Below are 12,409 nucleotides of genomic sequence, written 5' to 3'. Positions count from 1 at the left end.
GGGGGATTTTCACAGTTATGCTGACTTATCCAGAACTCATCGCCTTAGCATGAATTCTCTCTCATATGCTTCTCCATTTCACACCCAAATGCTCCATTTACTCATTTGTCTACAATGTTAATTACTCATTGGCATTGTAGACTGAGAGAAGCCAACTTTTCACAGGTGACCAGCTTACACCTGGCTACACAGCGTCTGATCTCCACCGCTGACTCAAGTGCCATTGTTTTCATTTAGCCCGGAGAGCGTCCTGCACAGCGCGTCTCTTTCTGCTCCGCTTTACACACGGTACATTTTGACTCATGCACCCATTCCTTTCCCTGCGGTGAATCAGTCTTTCTGGCTTATGCAGCTCAGACTGTCAACCGCCACACGGTCGTGGTGAATCTGGTGCCTCATGCGTGTTTCATGAGGAACATTGGCCTGAGTGTTTTTATTGAGCTAATGTGGGAACGGTAAAGGCCTTTTAACAAGTCCAAGTTAAGTCTTTCAGATCGAATCCAAGTTTTCATGAACAAATTGCAAGTGAAGAATTTTGATCATCAATATGAAATTGCTTTTGCCAAAAAAGCAATATATTTGAAGCTAATAGCTGATACCAGGTAATGACATCCATCCCTACTTCAACATTTTAGTTGGACTTGTGTGAGGCATGTCTCGCACAGTTTTTTGAAACTTCAGATTATCTTGTTTTTTGTCAAGTATTTCAGTCCTACCTGGTGGTTATTTCGTATTGTAATCAGATCTAACTTTAAAGCAGTGTCAATTGTTTGTTTTTTTGCCAATTGGGTGCAGCAGAACAACCAACAGTAATATACCATAACCCTTAAAAGTCATCATGGCAAACAGGTTAGCAAACAATGGCCTCTACACATCCAACAGAGCAACTTTAGCATTTTGTTATGTGAAGATGTGTTTCAGGCCACCTGATTTATCTTGAACAAATACTGCATTTTAAGCTCTGAGCTCAAAGACTATGGGAAACATCTGTCTCTTTAGCTGCCACTTTCATCAATAGCTAGCTGCAAACGTTGGATGTCTGGGCCTTTGACTGTACTGAATATGGACAAAGTGTCTGTGATGTCTAGGTTTCTGAAGAGCCATTGTGATGCGGGGCACCCATTTGTCACGGAAAGTCGCCAGTGGCCACACCCTCAATTATGCCCAACTGTAATCCTTAACATAATCTGAAAGTGTTAGTTATATAAACATACACGCCCCACACAGGAAATTAGTTGAGACCAAAAAACAATTTTCCTTTTGTACCAGGCTGTGGTAATGTTTTTTTATGCTGTGAATTTGGACCTTTTAACCTGGAGGTCTAGAGGGATTCTGCCTCAAGTGGCCATTTTACATTAATTTCTCAGCGGTGGAGGTCTACACTGAGGGGTAGACTGAACCAAAACAGCCAAGGCCGTAAAACCAAAACAATGAGCCGAAAGACGCTAAAACACTGGCTTATCTCTCGAAGTGAGAAGTGGAGGGAGGGGTTGCAGAAAAGCAGAAAAAAGTGTGTTTTTTTCGCTGCTGCTCGGCCAGTCAACACCCAGAGCAAAACAGCTTCATTCCTTTGGCACAGCAGCCACACACTGTTGCATTTGACATGACCCTCAAAATGTTGCTGCAAGTGGCCTGCTATCTGAGAGGGTTTGCTTCATCTCAATAACAGCCCTAAAATTAGAGGAACGGTGCCCTGATTTATGTGGAAAAGTTAAGGGGGCGGGTACACATTCCATGACTGCTGCAGGCAGGAAGTTTTAGAATCTCTATGGAAATTAAGACAAAACACAGAGCTCCGCAGTTATTTATTTTCCAAGTATTTCGCACAGGCTTTTAGTGCGAAATGTGATCCAAAAGCTCCAAAAAGAGACAGAAGATTTCTTGCCAATCGTCCCTTCTATCGCTGCCAGAGGCAGTGATTTACTCACATTTCTATAAGGCATGACTTGAAAAGTGCAATAAATGTGGAGGCAAGACAAACATCAGCAGGGCATATGTAAGGAGAGCATGTTAAGAATGCACATTATTTCCACATGACAGCACAAACAACTTTAGCCCTTTTATCTCAAAACAACCTCATTAACATTGAGTAATGCTTCTGTCCAAGTGAGAAATATTCACAGTTGCTGGGAGTCGAAGTGGTGAAATGAAGGAGATAAATAAATGCAACAGTCACTACAACAGTCATAGTCATTCCTGCAGGATTACATTTTTCTTTCTAATAGGACACCTGAGCGTCCCCAGGAATGATTCTATCCGCATGGCACTGTTCAAACTCGGCACTGCGCCAGACTCGCGTCATCATAACCTTTCACCTACAGAACCCACTTACTTCTCTCACAGATTTGCGGGGGCTCTCGTCTTACATGTGCCGACATCAGTGGCAGGAGGAAACGTCTGAAATGTGATCTGTCTGAGCACGAACAGGGGGCCAAAATAATTATAAATTACAGACGCCTATGTGCCACATGTGTCCCAGCTGAAAAAAAAAAAGGTGAAAAAAAGCCATTCGTCAGATGGAGATTTATTATCGCGTCCTTTCCGAGCTGAGGAAAGGAAAGGCAGCAGGAGCAAAATGTGCGGCATCTGTGGAATGCCTTGCCAAAGCTCACCAGGTGGGAAGAAGGAAGGCAAAAGTCCACGTTTACAGGGAAATCGTTGTATTTAAAGGGCTCATCGACTCCTTGAAAGTCGACGACACACATCAGACACAAAGAAACCGTTGGGCAGGTTTGAAACTCTGAATCATGTGAACAAAGATCTTTCAGATCAGTTTATGAGACGGTTTGATGTGCAGGCCACAAAGTACAGATCCCAGCACAAAGCCACTGTTTGTCTGAAAACAGACCACGAGAGCTATGTTGCGTCAGTCAGGTGAGGATGAATGTCATAAAAATATTGCGTTTGTGGCGAACAATATGAGGGGATCGTGATGAAAAAGTGATGTTGGAACTTATGGTCCATGTGGTCGTGCACGTCTAAAAACTGTTGCTAGCAGGTGCTGTCCCAAAGAAGGCTGCACACTGAAGCTACATTAGCGATGTTTCATGCTAATGCTATTCTTAAGACTTAAGTCTTCTTCCGTGAAAAGAAGCCTTACTCGGTCTGGTATGGCCAGTTGCTCATCGTGGCTAATGTTAGCTAACGTTAGCTAACTTTAGAAAGCAGTGTAGCTTACAAACTTTACATTAATTAGCGCGCTCAATTTGTGACTTGTTTTAGCTCCGGCCATGCGTTATCTCAAAGTTACATTCAGTTCAGTTACATCTAACATGCATTACATTTACAATTGTACAGTTTATTTGAATTTTCAGAAGTCAGACAACAGATTTGTTTTGGATTAACTGAACTCTGAAGTTATGAATACTGAGGCTGATATTTGGATAGAGCCCTTAGATGTTAGGAATAAAAGAGCAAACTTGTTAGATCTTGCTCCAAGGCAAATATATTCTCAAAAGAACATGTGGCATGTCATGGTGAATACCCTCTGCTTTGGATCACAGGTAACGTAAACATGCAGATGACTCTCGTGGCAGTGTTTGGTTTGTCCCTTCTGGGCCACTGTAGAAATATGATGGCGCGACATGGCAGACACCGTGATGACGACCCACTCCCTACAAAGATGATACGGGCTAATTCAAACTAATAGTGGTATTGAATGAACAAACCGTGATTGTATTGGATGGGGGAGGGGCGGGTCTTTAAATAATCATCTGATGATCTCAGTCGTTTTGAAGGCTTTTTGTAATCAATCCCATGCAAACTGTATTGAAACCAGTGCAACAAATCATAACAGAAAGCCTTTTATCAGACATATATTAAGAATTTTAATTTATTACAGTGAAATGTTAAGGCATACATGCAAATGTTTCCTTTACAAAAATTCACAGCAACATCAAAATGGGTCAACCAGCTGAAGCAAGGCACCTAAACAGGCCCTTTTGTATTTGTCATCGATTATAACTTAAAAGTAGAGTACATCTTTGGCACCAGAAAACAAACGGGATAAAGTATATGAATGAAAAAAAAAAACTACAAAATATATTAACTTCTCTCACTTCAAATAGCCATTCATGTAAACACATTCCAAATTCAATATGGGAAAAAAATGAAGGAACATTAACTTAAACTGTCACAGTGCATTGACCAGCAAACGCATTGCGATGGGAAATGTGGAGAATACATTTGAAGGGGAATACCAGTCAAATGTCAGATTTCACGCGCTGTTTGTGGAACTTCAAACATTACTCCCGTAAATAATGTTGTCTAGACGGAACCTGACAACTCTAATATAAGATATTAGAATAGCGGTATTCCCCCTCCAAAGATGAGTTGTGGCACATTCCAGTTAAATACAAAAAGGGGAAACAGGAGTCTACATTCAGCAGTGTTCAGTGATCCGACACTGCGCAAGGAGAAATAAATAGAAGATTCCATGGTAAGGACACAGTCAACTCAGATATGTGGGATACTTGAGCAGTGATGGGGACAACAAATAGAGTAGCAAATGCAGGCCAATTATAGTTGACCGTTTCGCGGCAGAACCAGCTACCACCGACTCAGACGAAATACACGGACCTAGAAAGAGAATCATGTGGAGAATGCGTGCCATTTTAACAAGGGCGAGGGGTCAGACTTTAGATAGCCTTTTTCTTTAAAGGGAGCATTCCCTCAGCGAGGGAATGTGAGAAGATTAGCTCCGGCGTGTCAGCGGAGGGGAGCTGAAATGCTGGGCAGTCGCCATGTGAGGCCCCCGAACATTAACCCGGGATCTGGAAAAATTAGACCCCCGTGAAATGCCAGTCAATCCACTCAGGGTTTTTTTTAAAGGAGTTTGATAGTTTCTAAATCTTCCTCTGAGGCGTGAGCAGGGCCCCCGAATGTATTTTAAAAGAGAAGAGCAACTGGGAATTTAGGTTTGAGTCGTTCTGTTACACAGCATAATCCCCAAACATGGCATGGACACGCAGAGGATGCTTATATTAGAAATATTACTTTCAGAGGACACGGTAACTGGCTCGCTACTGGAACTTCAAAATAAACCCGACCAAACATAGAAGGGTTGCACACATAATCCAGATAGGAGAGTATAACTTTATATAATTTAAGTGGAGCGGAGCAAAGCAAGTGATTCTGGTTCTTCTCACCTCTCAAACATTCAAAGTAACATCACAATATGAGCAGCGTTTACAAATATAAATACAAAACATAGAACAAAAAACAAAGTCACATGCAAAAAAGATAACAAAAAAGTTCCTATCACAGTGCAGAATATGTCCAGGTACCTTGGGAAATTCAGACTTGCGGCAAATGTCAGAGTTTGTGAATCGAGGAAAGCTCAGCTCTCCTCGCCAAAGATCCTGGACTCTGCATGTTCGAGTCGGCTTGAAAACTGCTCAAATGAGGATTTCAACCAGCTCTGCCTCTGAGCTGCTGATGCTCTTGAATGTCTTGAGCGGCTCCTTCGAGGCGTCTACAGGGAAGATAAAATGTGCGGATTACAAAAACAACCGTGTTCTGCTCATGATCAAAGCTGCACGTGGCCTTGTCTAATATATAGTCATTAGCGACAACAGTGCATCCTCAGTGTGTCCTGATCCTTTAAATAGTGGTCAAATAGGACACGGATCAAAGGGCTGCCTGTTAGAATGAACAGTTGTTTGTGTGGTGGTGATTGGGTGTCGAATGCCAATAAACCCACCAGTTGTAGCTGCTGAGATCCCTTCAGACATCGGTTCTCCCGTGAACTCAGGCTCCAGCAGGGCCTCGTCACTTTGGGTGCTGGAGTCTCGGCCCGGAGCCCTGGGCCCCTTGAGGGGCCGGGGCTGCAGCGCAGCGGCGCCTGTCTGGTCATCCGAGAGGCTCTTTCCTACAAATGCGGACAAAGAAAGGACGCTACTTCATTTACTCGCTCCTGAACATCTGCCCCGTCGGGTTCTTCCCATGACTATTCTGGATCGGGCTATTCTGGAGTGAGAGACGATATGCATTCCAATTTTAAAAACACGTTGTCCCTTCGAGGGACGGGAAAGGTCGTTTCTTTTTAGGATGTGCACATTCTGTCTAACCGGTTTGCCAGTTGTCGCTTGATAGCATGTGTCATTGTGGATTCTAAATGTCTCGGCTATTGGATGAAGCGCGCACGGGGCAAACGTCTCGCACTCACCTTTACTCTCGGTGCTGCTGGTCACGGTGTTGATAGAGGGAACGGACCTGGCGAGACGAAGCCCCTGTTTGTCCAACTTGCCCTGCTCCAATCTGGAGCGCTGCTGGATGACTTTGATCACGGCATCCTTCTCCAGGAGCTGAGCGTGAAGCGCGCGAATCCTAAAACACATGGAAGGTGAGATCAGAAACCCGACTAAAAAGAAGCAGCCGGTGTCTAACGAGGGCAGACGTCGACCTGTTCTCCATCTCCTGATGCCTATGACTCGCCAAAGGCAGGTCGTCATTGAAACTGCTGTTTGGTGAATGTCGAGGCGAGTGATTGATGATGGTTGTATCTCTGCAAAGAAAATAGAAGAGTGTTATAAATATAAAAAACTTCAGACAAACTTGAATGAAATCGACGTTCCACGTTTTGCCGTACCTCTGTGCCGCAGCAGTGGCCGCTGCGTCCATTGCAAACTGCCTCATGGTGCTCTCCTCCAGGTACTTCTGCTCCCACTTGGTGATGTCGGCCTCCAGGGCCAGAACGCGCTCCTCTTTCTCCCTCAGCTGCTGCTGCAGCGTGGAGCAGCTCGGTTCTGAAGCCGTGGGGTCAGCTGCCTGTCTCCGAGACTGAGATAAAAGACGGCTGTCGTCAACATTAGGGAACAAACACCGTTGATATCAATTAATAGTTTGATATTTTGCTAAATACTTTTCGTTGCTTTCTTGGCGAGAGTCAGAAGAAGAAAAATGACACAACTCACTCATTAGCTTAGCATAAAGACTGAACATCAGGGGACACTGCTAGCATATGGATTAAATCAACCAGATATTCAATGTCAATTAGTGACCTTCAGGTTTTCCCCCTCATTAATCAACACCCGGCTCACACACCTGCGAGTCGTATCAATCTTCTCGCCTAACGCTCGACAAGAAAGTAAGTGGTTGTCTTCCAAAGCGTTTAAATGTTCCTTTGAGCGACAGAAAACATAAACATGTGACGACTTCCTCCCCTCACCTGCTGTGCCCGAAGGCTTTTCAGTTCCTGCTCCAGTCGCGTGCGCAGTCGCATCTCCAGCTCCTCCCTCTTCTCGCACGCCGCCTGCAGCTGAGCCAGCGCGCTCTGCAGCCGCTCCACCTTCGCGACGTAGGCCCTCTTCCTCTGCAGCTCCTCCTCCAGCTGCCGGTTGCGGGCCTGCGTCGAGGCCAGCGCCTGCTCCAGCTGCTCCCGTCGCCGCTGGCCGTCCTCCCCGGAGACGCGCAGCTGCTGTATCTGCCTCTCTAGTTGTTCGCGCTCCTGTTGCTGCTCTTCATCTAAGACACACAAAACAAAACACAAAAGGGGGTAAGTAACAGTGACATGATCCTGGAATATATGAGGTTGGGGGGGACTATTTTCCTCGTAGAAGAGGTCAGATGAATGCCAAAGAAGGGTGTACTGTATATATAAACAGTGGCTCTGTGAGTGAGTGAATTGAACGTGGCACAAAAAGAGACAGTCGGGTTTGTTCGTCTCTTTTTGGGCATGCGGTTCAACTACATACAATTTGTCACCATGTCTTACTCAATAAAAATGAATCACAACCACTTTTCTGTACTGTAAACACGCAATTATCATGAATTTAATCTTATTTGTGAATTAAAAGTCAGTCTGTGTTGTAATGAGGAGAAAGCCAGTTGATCTGTTGTGCCACTTTAAAGAGGGGGTTGATTACACAACACGAGTGCATGCCTGTGGAGGGAATGCAGACTTCCTCTTATCCACTTACGCACACAGGCATAGCTTTGTACTGGGGGAAAGCTCTGGAATGCTTCTAGGGACATGAAGTAAACAAGCAGCTCCAAATATAAATCAAAAGGTCCTTGCAACAAAAAAACATATATCCAGGACACATCCCCCTATTGAGACGTAATCACGGCTTTGCCCCTGGTGTTGCTAGATAACGCTTTGCAGGAAGACCAGACGGACAATCGATCTTGATCTTCAGGCTCAACACAGTCAAATGGCTGTTTAAAATACCCAGGGAAGAGCAACCGTCATCCCAGCAGCAAGGTAATGTATAGCAATTACAGCATTAAATCTTACTGGCTGATATGTCGAAGGACGCAAAAATTATTTACAAAATTGGCAGAAAAATCATTCACAAATGCATCCAAATGAGAATGGTATTTGGCAAATAAAAAACAAAGATGAGTAAATAAGGGATGGCTTGGTTTACTTGGCAGCACATCCCTGCACCGGACAGGGGAAGGAATAAAGACCACGGTAAGACCATGGAGGTAAAGAAATGCCCAAACAAGAAGAGCGAGCTGGCCAGGGGTCATCTGAGGTGGGCCGGAACGCCCCGGAGCCCCAGACTCATTAGTTCACCTTGAGGAGGGAAGTCAGCAGTGATGGGGTGGGGGGGCACTCATAATACAGAGACAGCCTGAAATACCTAAAAAAGAAATCCCTGGAATTCAGCCCACATTTACTAAAGCTGTGTAAAATGGCTGGCGCCCAAGTGTCAAGAATCTTAACATTGATGATAGAGCCATTTGAGTCCCGAGATGCGGTATGTGTGTGTGTGTAGGGGGGGGGGGGTCAGCCACCTCAGCCTGAGGGAACCAGTGTGATATTACGCTTCTGCGCAGGACCGCATGGCGATTTATCAAATCATAGAACTTTTTTCTTTTTAAATAGATCCTTCTGTCACGAGACACGTTTTGAGAAGACAGATGTCAGAATTATTTTTAAGAGAACTCACTTTGCTCCAGCAGCTTAACAAAGACATGCTGTCTCTGGTCCGAACACTCGGCCTCCCTGGCCGCCCGCTGTCTGGTGGCTGAGTCGAGCTGATCTGCACAAAGGGAAACAAACAATCGGTTACACACACTGGGTTACATTTAATAGGCCGGCAGCGAGTAACTGACACATGAACGGCCCGCACCTCTCAGATCCCGGTTGAAGTCGTGCATCCTCTTAATCTCGGCCTCTAATTTATTCCTCATTGTTTTCTCCAGAGTCTCCCGCTTGGCAGAGCCTTTCATCAGAGTCTCATACGCTTCAGATATCCTTTGGATCTCCAGCTCCAACTGGGGAAAAACGCAAGGAAGGTGATTAGTCCTTGGGAGAGGCATCCACATTCATTGTCTGGAATGTGGTTCATGTTTTAGTTGTTCATATTAATTCGGCGAATTAGTCATCTGTACAAATGACGCCCTTTTTTTTCTTTTCCCTCTATGACTGCTGACAGGCAAATGGCTTTTTAACTCTTTGCGCAAGCAGGAATCAACATTCCTCAGCAAACACATGCGAGTCCCCGAGTGTCGAAGGAATTTATCTCCTTTCAAAAGACAAAAAGAGGAGAGAAAAATCCCAACACCTAGAGCACATTTCTGAAAAGTTTACAATCCATTACAATAAATATGATTAGAAAAATAAAAGCCTTCTCCTGATTGTGAACCAACCACTGGGCTCTCTCCTGTTAATGTCCTCCACCTGCCAGACAGCTCATCACCCCCGACATGTACTGGCAGGGAAAGTATTGTTTGTTTTTTACGATTTCCACACCCTCTGGGAGCCAACAGCTGCGTTTGATCCCAACCGCCTTGTTCCCTCACCTTCTGCAGCCTGGCCGCCTTCTCAGCGTGGGCCTCCAGCTCCTTCCTGAGCCGCTCATTCTCCCGGACCAACACGTCGGCCTGAGCCATGCCGTTGCCGGGGGCTGCGACGATGCCGTTAGGGGCTCCCTGGGACTGAGCCGACGGGTACCTGCTGAAGAGACACGGGGAACTCATTACAACGCTGATGGGTCAAAACCTGCGAGGCCTTCGGATCGCTTTCACAAAGTAATTTTTGCTTGGCTGCGTTTTTTCTGGCATTCAAAACAAATCCGCCACCATCCTTCGTGGTTACCTGTGATGCTGGTGGGAGTAGAAGGGGGGGGGAGGGTCTCTGTAGTACTGCCCGTGCTCCTGGGAGTGGCTGAGCATGTATCCAGGAAGTCTGGCGAACAGAGGGTAGCCCGGGGGCGGCCCGCGCTGGTCCACGCACTGTTGGACCACCTGCCTGTCGGCCACCGCGGCATTGGCCATTTCGTCATGCAGCTGTGGATAGCTGCTTGAAGAGCTCATGGCCAGACTGTCTCTGAGGCCGTTCCTCTCCAGAGAGAGCTGCATGAGCCTCTCGCTGAGGGAGCGAGCGTGCTCCCTTTTCAAATCCCAATGCCCCTCGCCGCAACTCCCCATGATGTCCACGGCGGGAACCTCCTGCCCCTTCTGGGAGATCAGGTACTGGGAGTGAGCCTTCGCCTCCTCGTACGTGGGCAGCTCCTCTCCATGAAGCTGGTACAGGCGGCAGACCTGACTCTCGGTGTGCAAGCAGTCCCCCTGGTGCTCCTGGCCCTGGGGCTCCTGGCGTGTGGACATCTGCATGTACTGGGGCTCCTCCTGAGTCAAGCTCTCCAGAGAGGAGCGAGGACTGCCGGTACCCCCGCCGCCGCTACTGCCTCCACGCAAAGCCTGCTGCTGGATAGCCAGGAGCGTACGCGTGTCCGTCAGGTTGCCGTAGCGGAGCTGCTCTTGGATGAGACGGTGCAGGACCGTTCCAGATGAGCCTTCAGCGGTTCTCATGTCAATCAGTGGGAAATGGGCAAGAAGAAGCAGCCTAGAGGTGGCAGTTTAAGGGCACGTCACAAACCTGAGGGAAAGACAATAACATACATCTCATCAGATCAGTATTCTTTTTAGGCTTCCTCCTCAACCCTATGATTATCCTCAAAACTACTACTAATGGTACATATTTCAGTCGTGATCCACAGGCAGGAGCCAACATCTTCTATTACACGCTGACTTTAGCTGTTAAGTGCATGAGCTGCTGCTGGAAATACCCCTGGCAGTGATGTCAGTGCAGATCCAGTTTGATTGCACACACACTTAAAAAAAAAGAAGGTATGGCTTTCTCCAGCCAGACACAAGTGTAATACCAACACAGTCACTCATAAACAACACGGACTTCCCACAGACAAACAGACGGATGGACCCAAAGTTGAAAAAAAAAAGATGTGTAAACCAAGACTTTATGAACCTACAGGTAACATGCTGGAATATGTGAAATATGGAGGGAAGGGAATCACTTTATTTTAAATGTTGAATATGCGTAAAAATGACGATCCGGTTCAGTCACCTTAGCGCTCTTCACTAGACAAAAGTAACTACTTTTTTCCCATCGGGATTTGAACACAACTTTCCAACAAAAAAAACACCAAAAAAATCGCACGATTAATCCGCCAGTGAAAGCCGCGCGACGAGCCGCGCGACGAGGCTTCTGGTGCTCCGGCTCTCCGCCGCCCGACGACCACAGAGGAACAAACGCGGAGAAACTCACCAAGCGATCGTCTCATCGCACGAGAAACGGGAAACGACGGCGTGATCTCCAAAGTAGTCCGCGCTCAGCTCAACAATGTCCACAAGTTCCTTTTCCTCCGCTTTCCTCGATGAAACGTAACGTAGCGTAATGCGTGTGTGTGCGTGTGTGTGTGAGCGCACCGGCGGCCAGCAGCAGACTGAGCGGACCGACGCTGCGAGCTGCACGAATAAATAACTGAGAGCCGATTGTTCGCTGCGGCTGGAATGACTGGAATGTAAAGGCTCCAAGTCCCTGTGGGATCAAAAGCGGAGCACAGGGGAGGAGGAGTGGAAAGGAGAGGGGGAGGGAGGGAGCAATAAAACAAAAAAATTGGATTCTGAGCCACAGCGTACTATCTCAGCTGGCTGCTTGTATCACGTAAAAGAGCTCGTTGATGTTTAGTGGTTTTGCAGGAATTTAAAGTCGCCGCTGCTCCTGCGCGTAAGGTTACAGCTCGGGGAGGAACGTGTTATGGTGAGACTATAAAACAAGGGGAAAAAAGCAATAAAACATTGAAATCATGAAGTGTGCAGTTGAAGTACTCTGGTTTATATCAATATGTATATTCATGTATGAGGATTTATGTCAGAGGAATCTAGCTATTGTCCAAAAATGTGATATCTGACCAAATTCGTACAAAATCTTAATCCCCCATTACAAAAATGCTGTAACATTTTAGGATTTATATTGTCAATTCATCAATTAATATATCTTTTCTTCTAAACAAATTTCAGAAAATTGTGAAAAATGCTCCATCTCAACTTTGTAGAGACCCCATGTATTAAAAACCCCCAGTTTAGACCGTAAAACCCAGAAAAGCATCTGTGTTTTAACAGAGAAAAACATCAAATTCTCACATTTGGCAAGTTG

At 46.1% G+C, this 12,409-nt stretch overlaps 1 protein-coding gene across 2 annotated transcripts; it reads right to left on the bottom strand.

Moving 5' to 3' along the window:
• Positions 1-3,725: 3,725 nt before the first annotated feature.
• Positions 3,726-11,761, bottom strand: amotl2a (angiomotin like 2a). Of its 2 annotated transcripts, none has more exons than XM_056415327.1 (11): positions 11,519-11,761; positions 10,049-10,831; positions 9,754-9,907; positions 9,081-9,225; positions 8,898-8,990; positions 7,169-7,464; positions 6,590-6,780; positions 6,404-6,505; positions 6,167-6,327; positions 5,702-5,869; positions 3,726-5,473 (listed from the first exon to the last, which is right to left on the bottom strand). In XM_056415327.1, exons 2-11 carry the CDS (start codon positions 10,762-10,764, stop codon positions 5,397-5,399), a joined length of 2,103 nt encoding a protein of 700 aa, XP_056271302.1. In that variant the 5' UTR covers positions 10,765-10,831; positions 11,519-11,761; the 3' UTR covers positions 3,726-5,396. The 2 variants fall into 2 exon arrangements, with proteins under 2 accessions (XP_056271302.1, XP_056271303.1); XM_056415328.1 differs by having other exon boundaries at positions 9,754-9,904.
• Positions 11,762-12,409: the final 648 nt, after the last annotated feature.

The sequence above is a fragment of the Pseudoliparis swirei genome, chromosome 5 (assembly GCF_029220125.1).
Source record: "Pseudoliparis swirei isolate HS2019 ecotype Mariana Trench chromosome 5, NWPU_hadal_v1, whole genome shotgun sequence".
Taxonomy (NCBI): domain Eukaryota; kingdom Metazoa; phylum Chordata; class Actinopteri; order Perciformes; family Liparidae; genus Pseudoliparis; species Pseudoliparis swirei.
Note: the sequence above shows the minus strand (reverse complement) of the source record. Positions and strands in the feature narration are given on the sequence as shown.

Excerpts from the sequence above, each read along its gene's own strand:
- amotl2a (XM_056415327.1), bottom strand. The coding sequence starts at position 10,764 with ATGAGAACCGCTGAAGGCTCATCTGGAACGGTCCTGCACCGTCTCATC. Across the intron at positions 9,226-9,753 it reads AGGCGGCCAGGCTGCAGAAG|TTGGAGCTGGAGATCCAAAG; the intron begins GTGAGGGAACAA and ends GTTTTTCCCCAG. Across the intron at positions 5,474-5,701 it reads GATCTCAGCAGCTACAACTG|ACGCCTCGAAGGAGCCGCTC; the intron begins GTGGGTTTATTG and ends TCTTCCCTGTAG.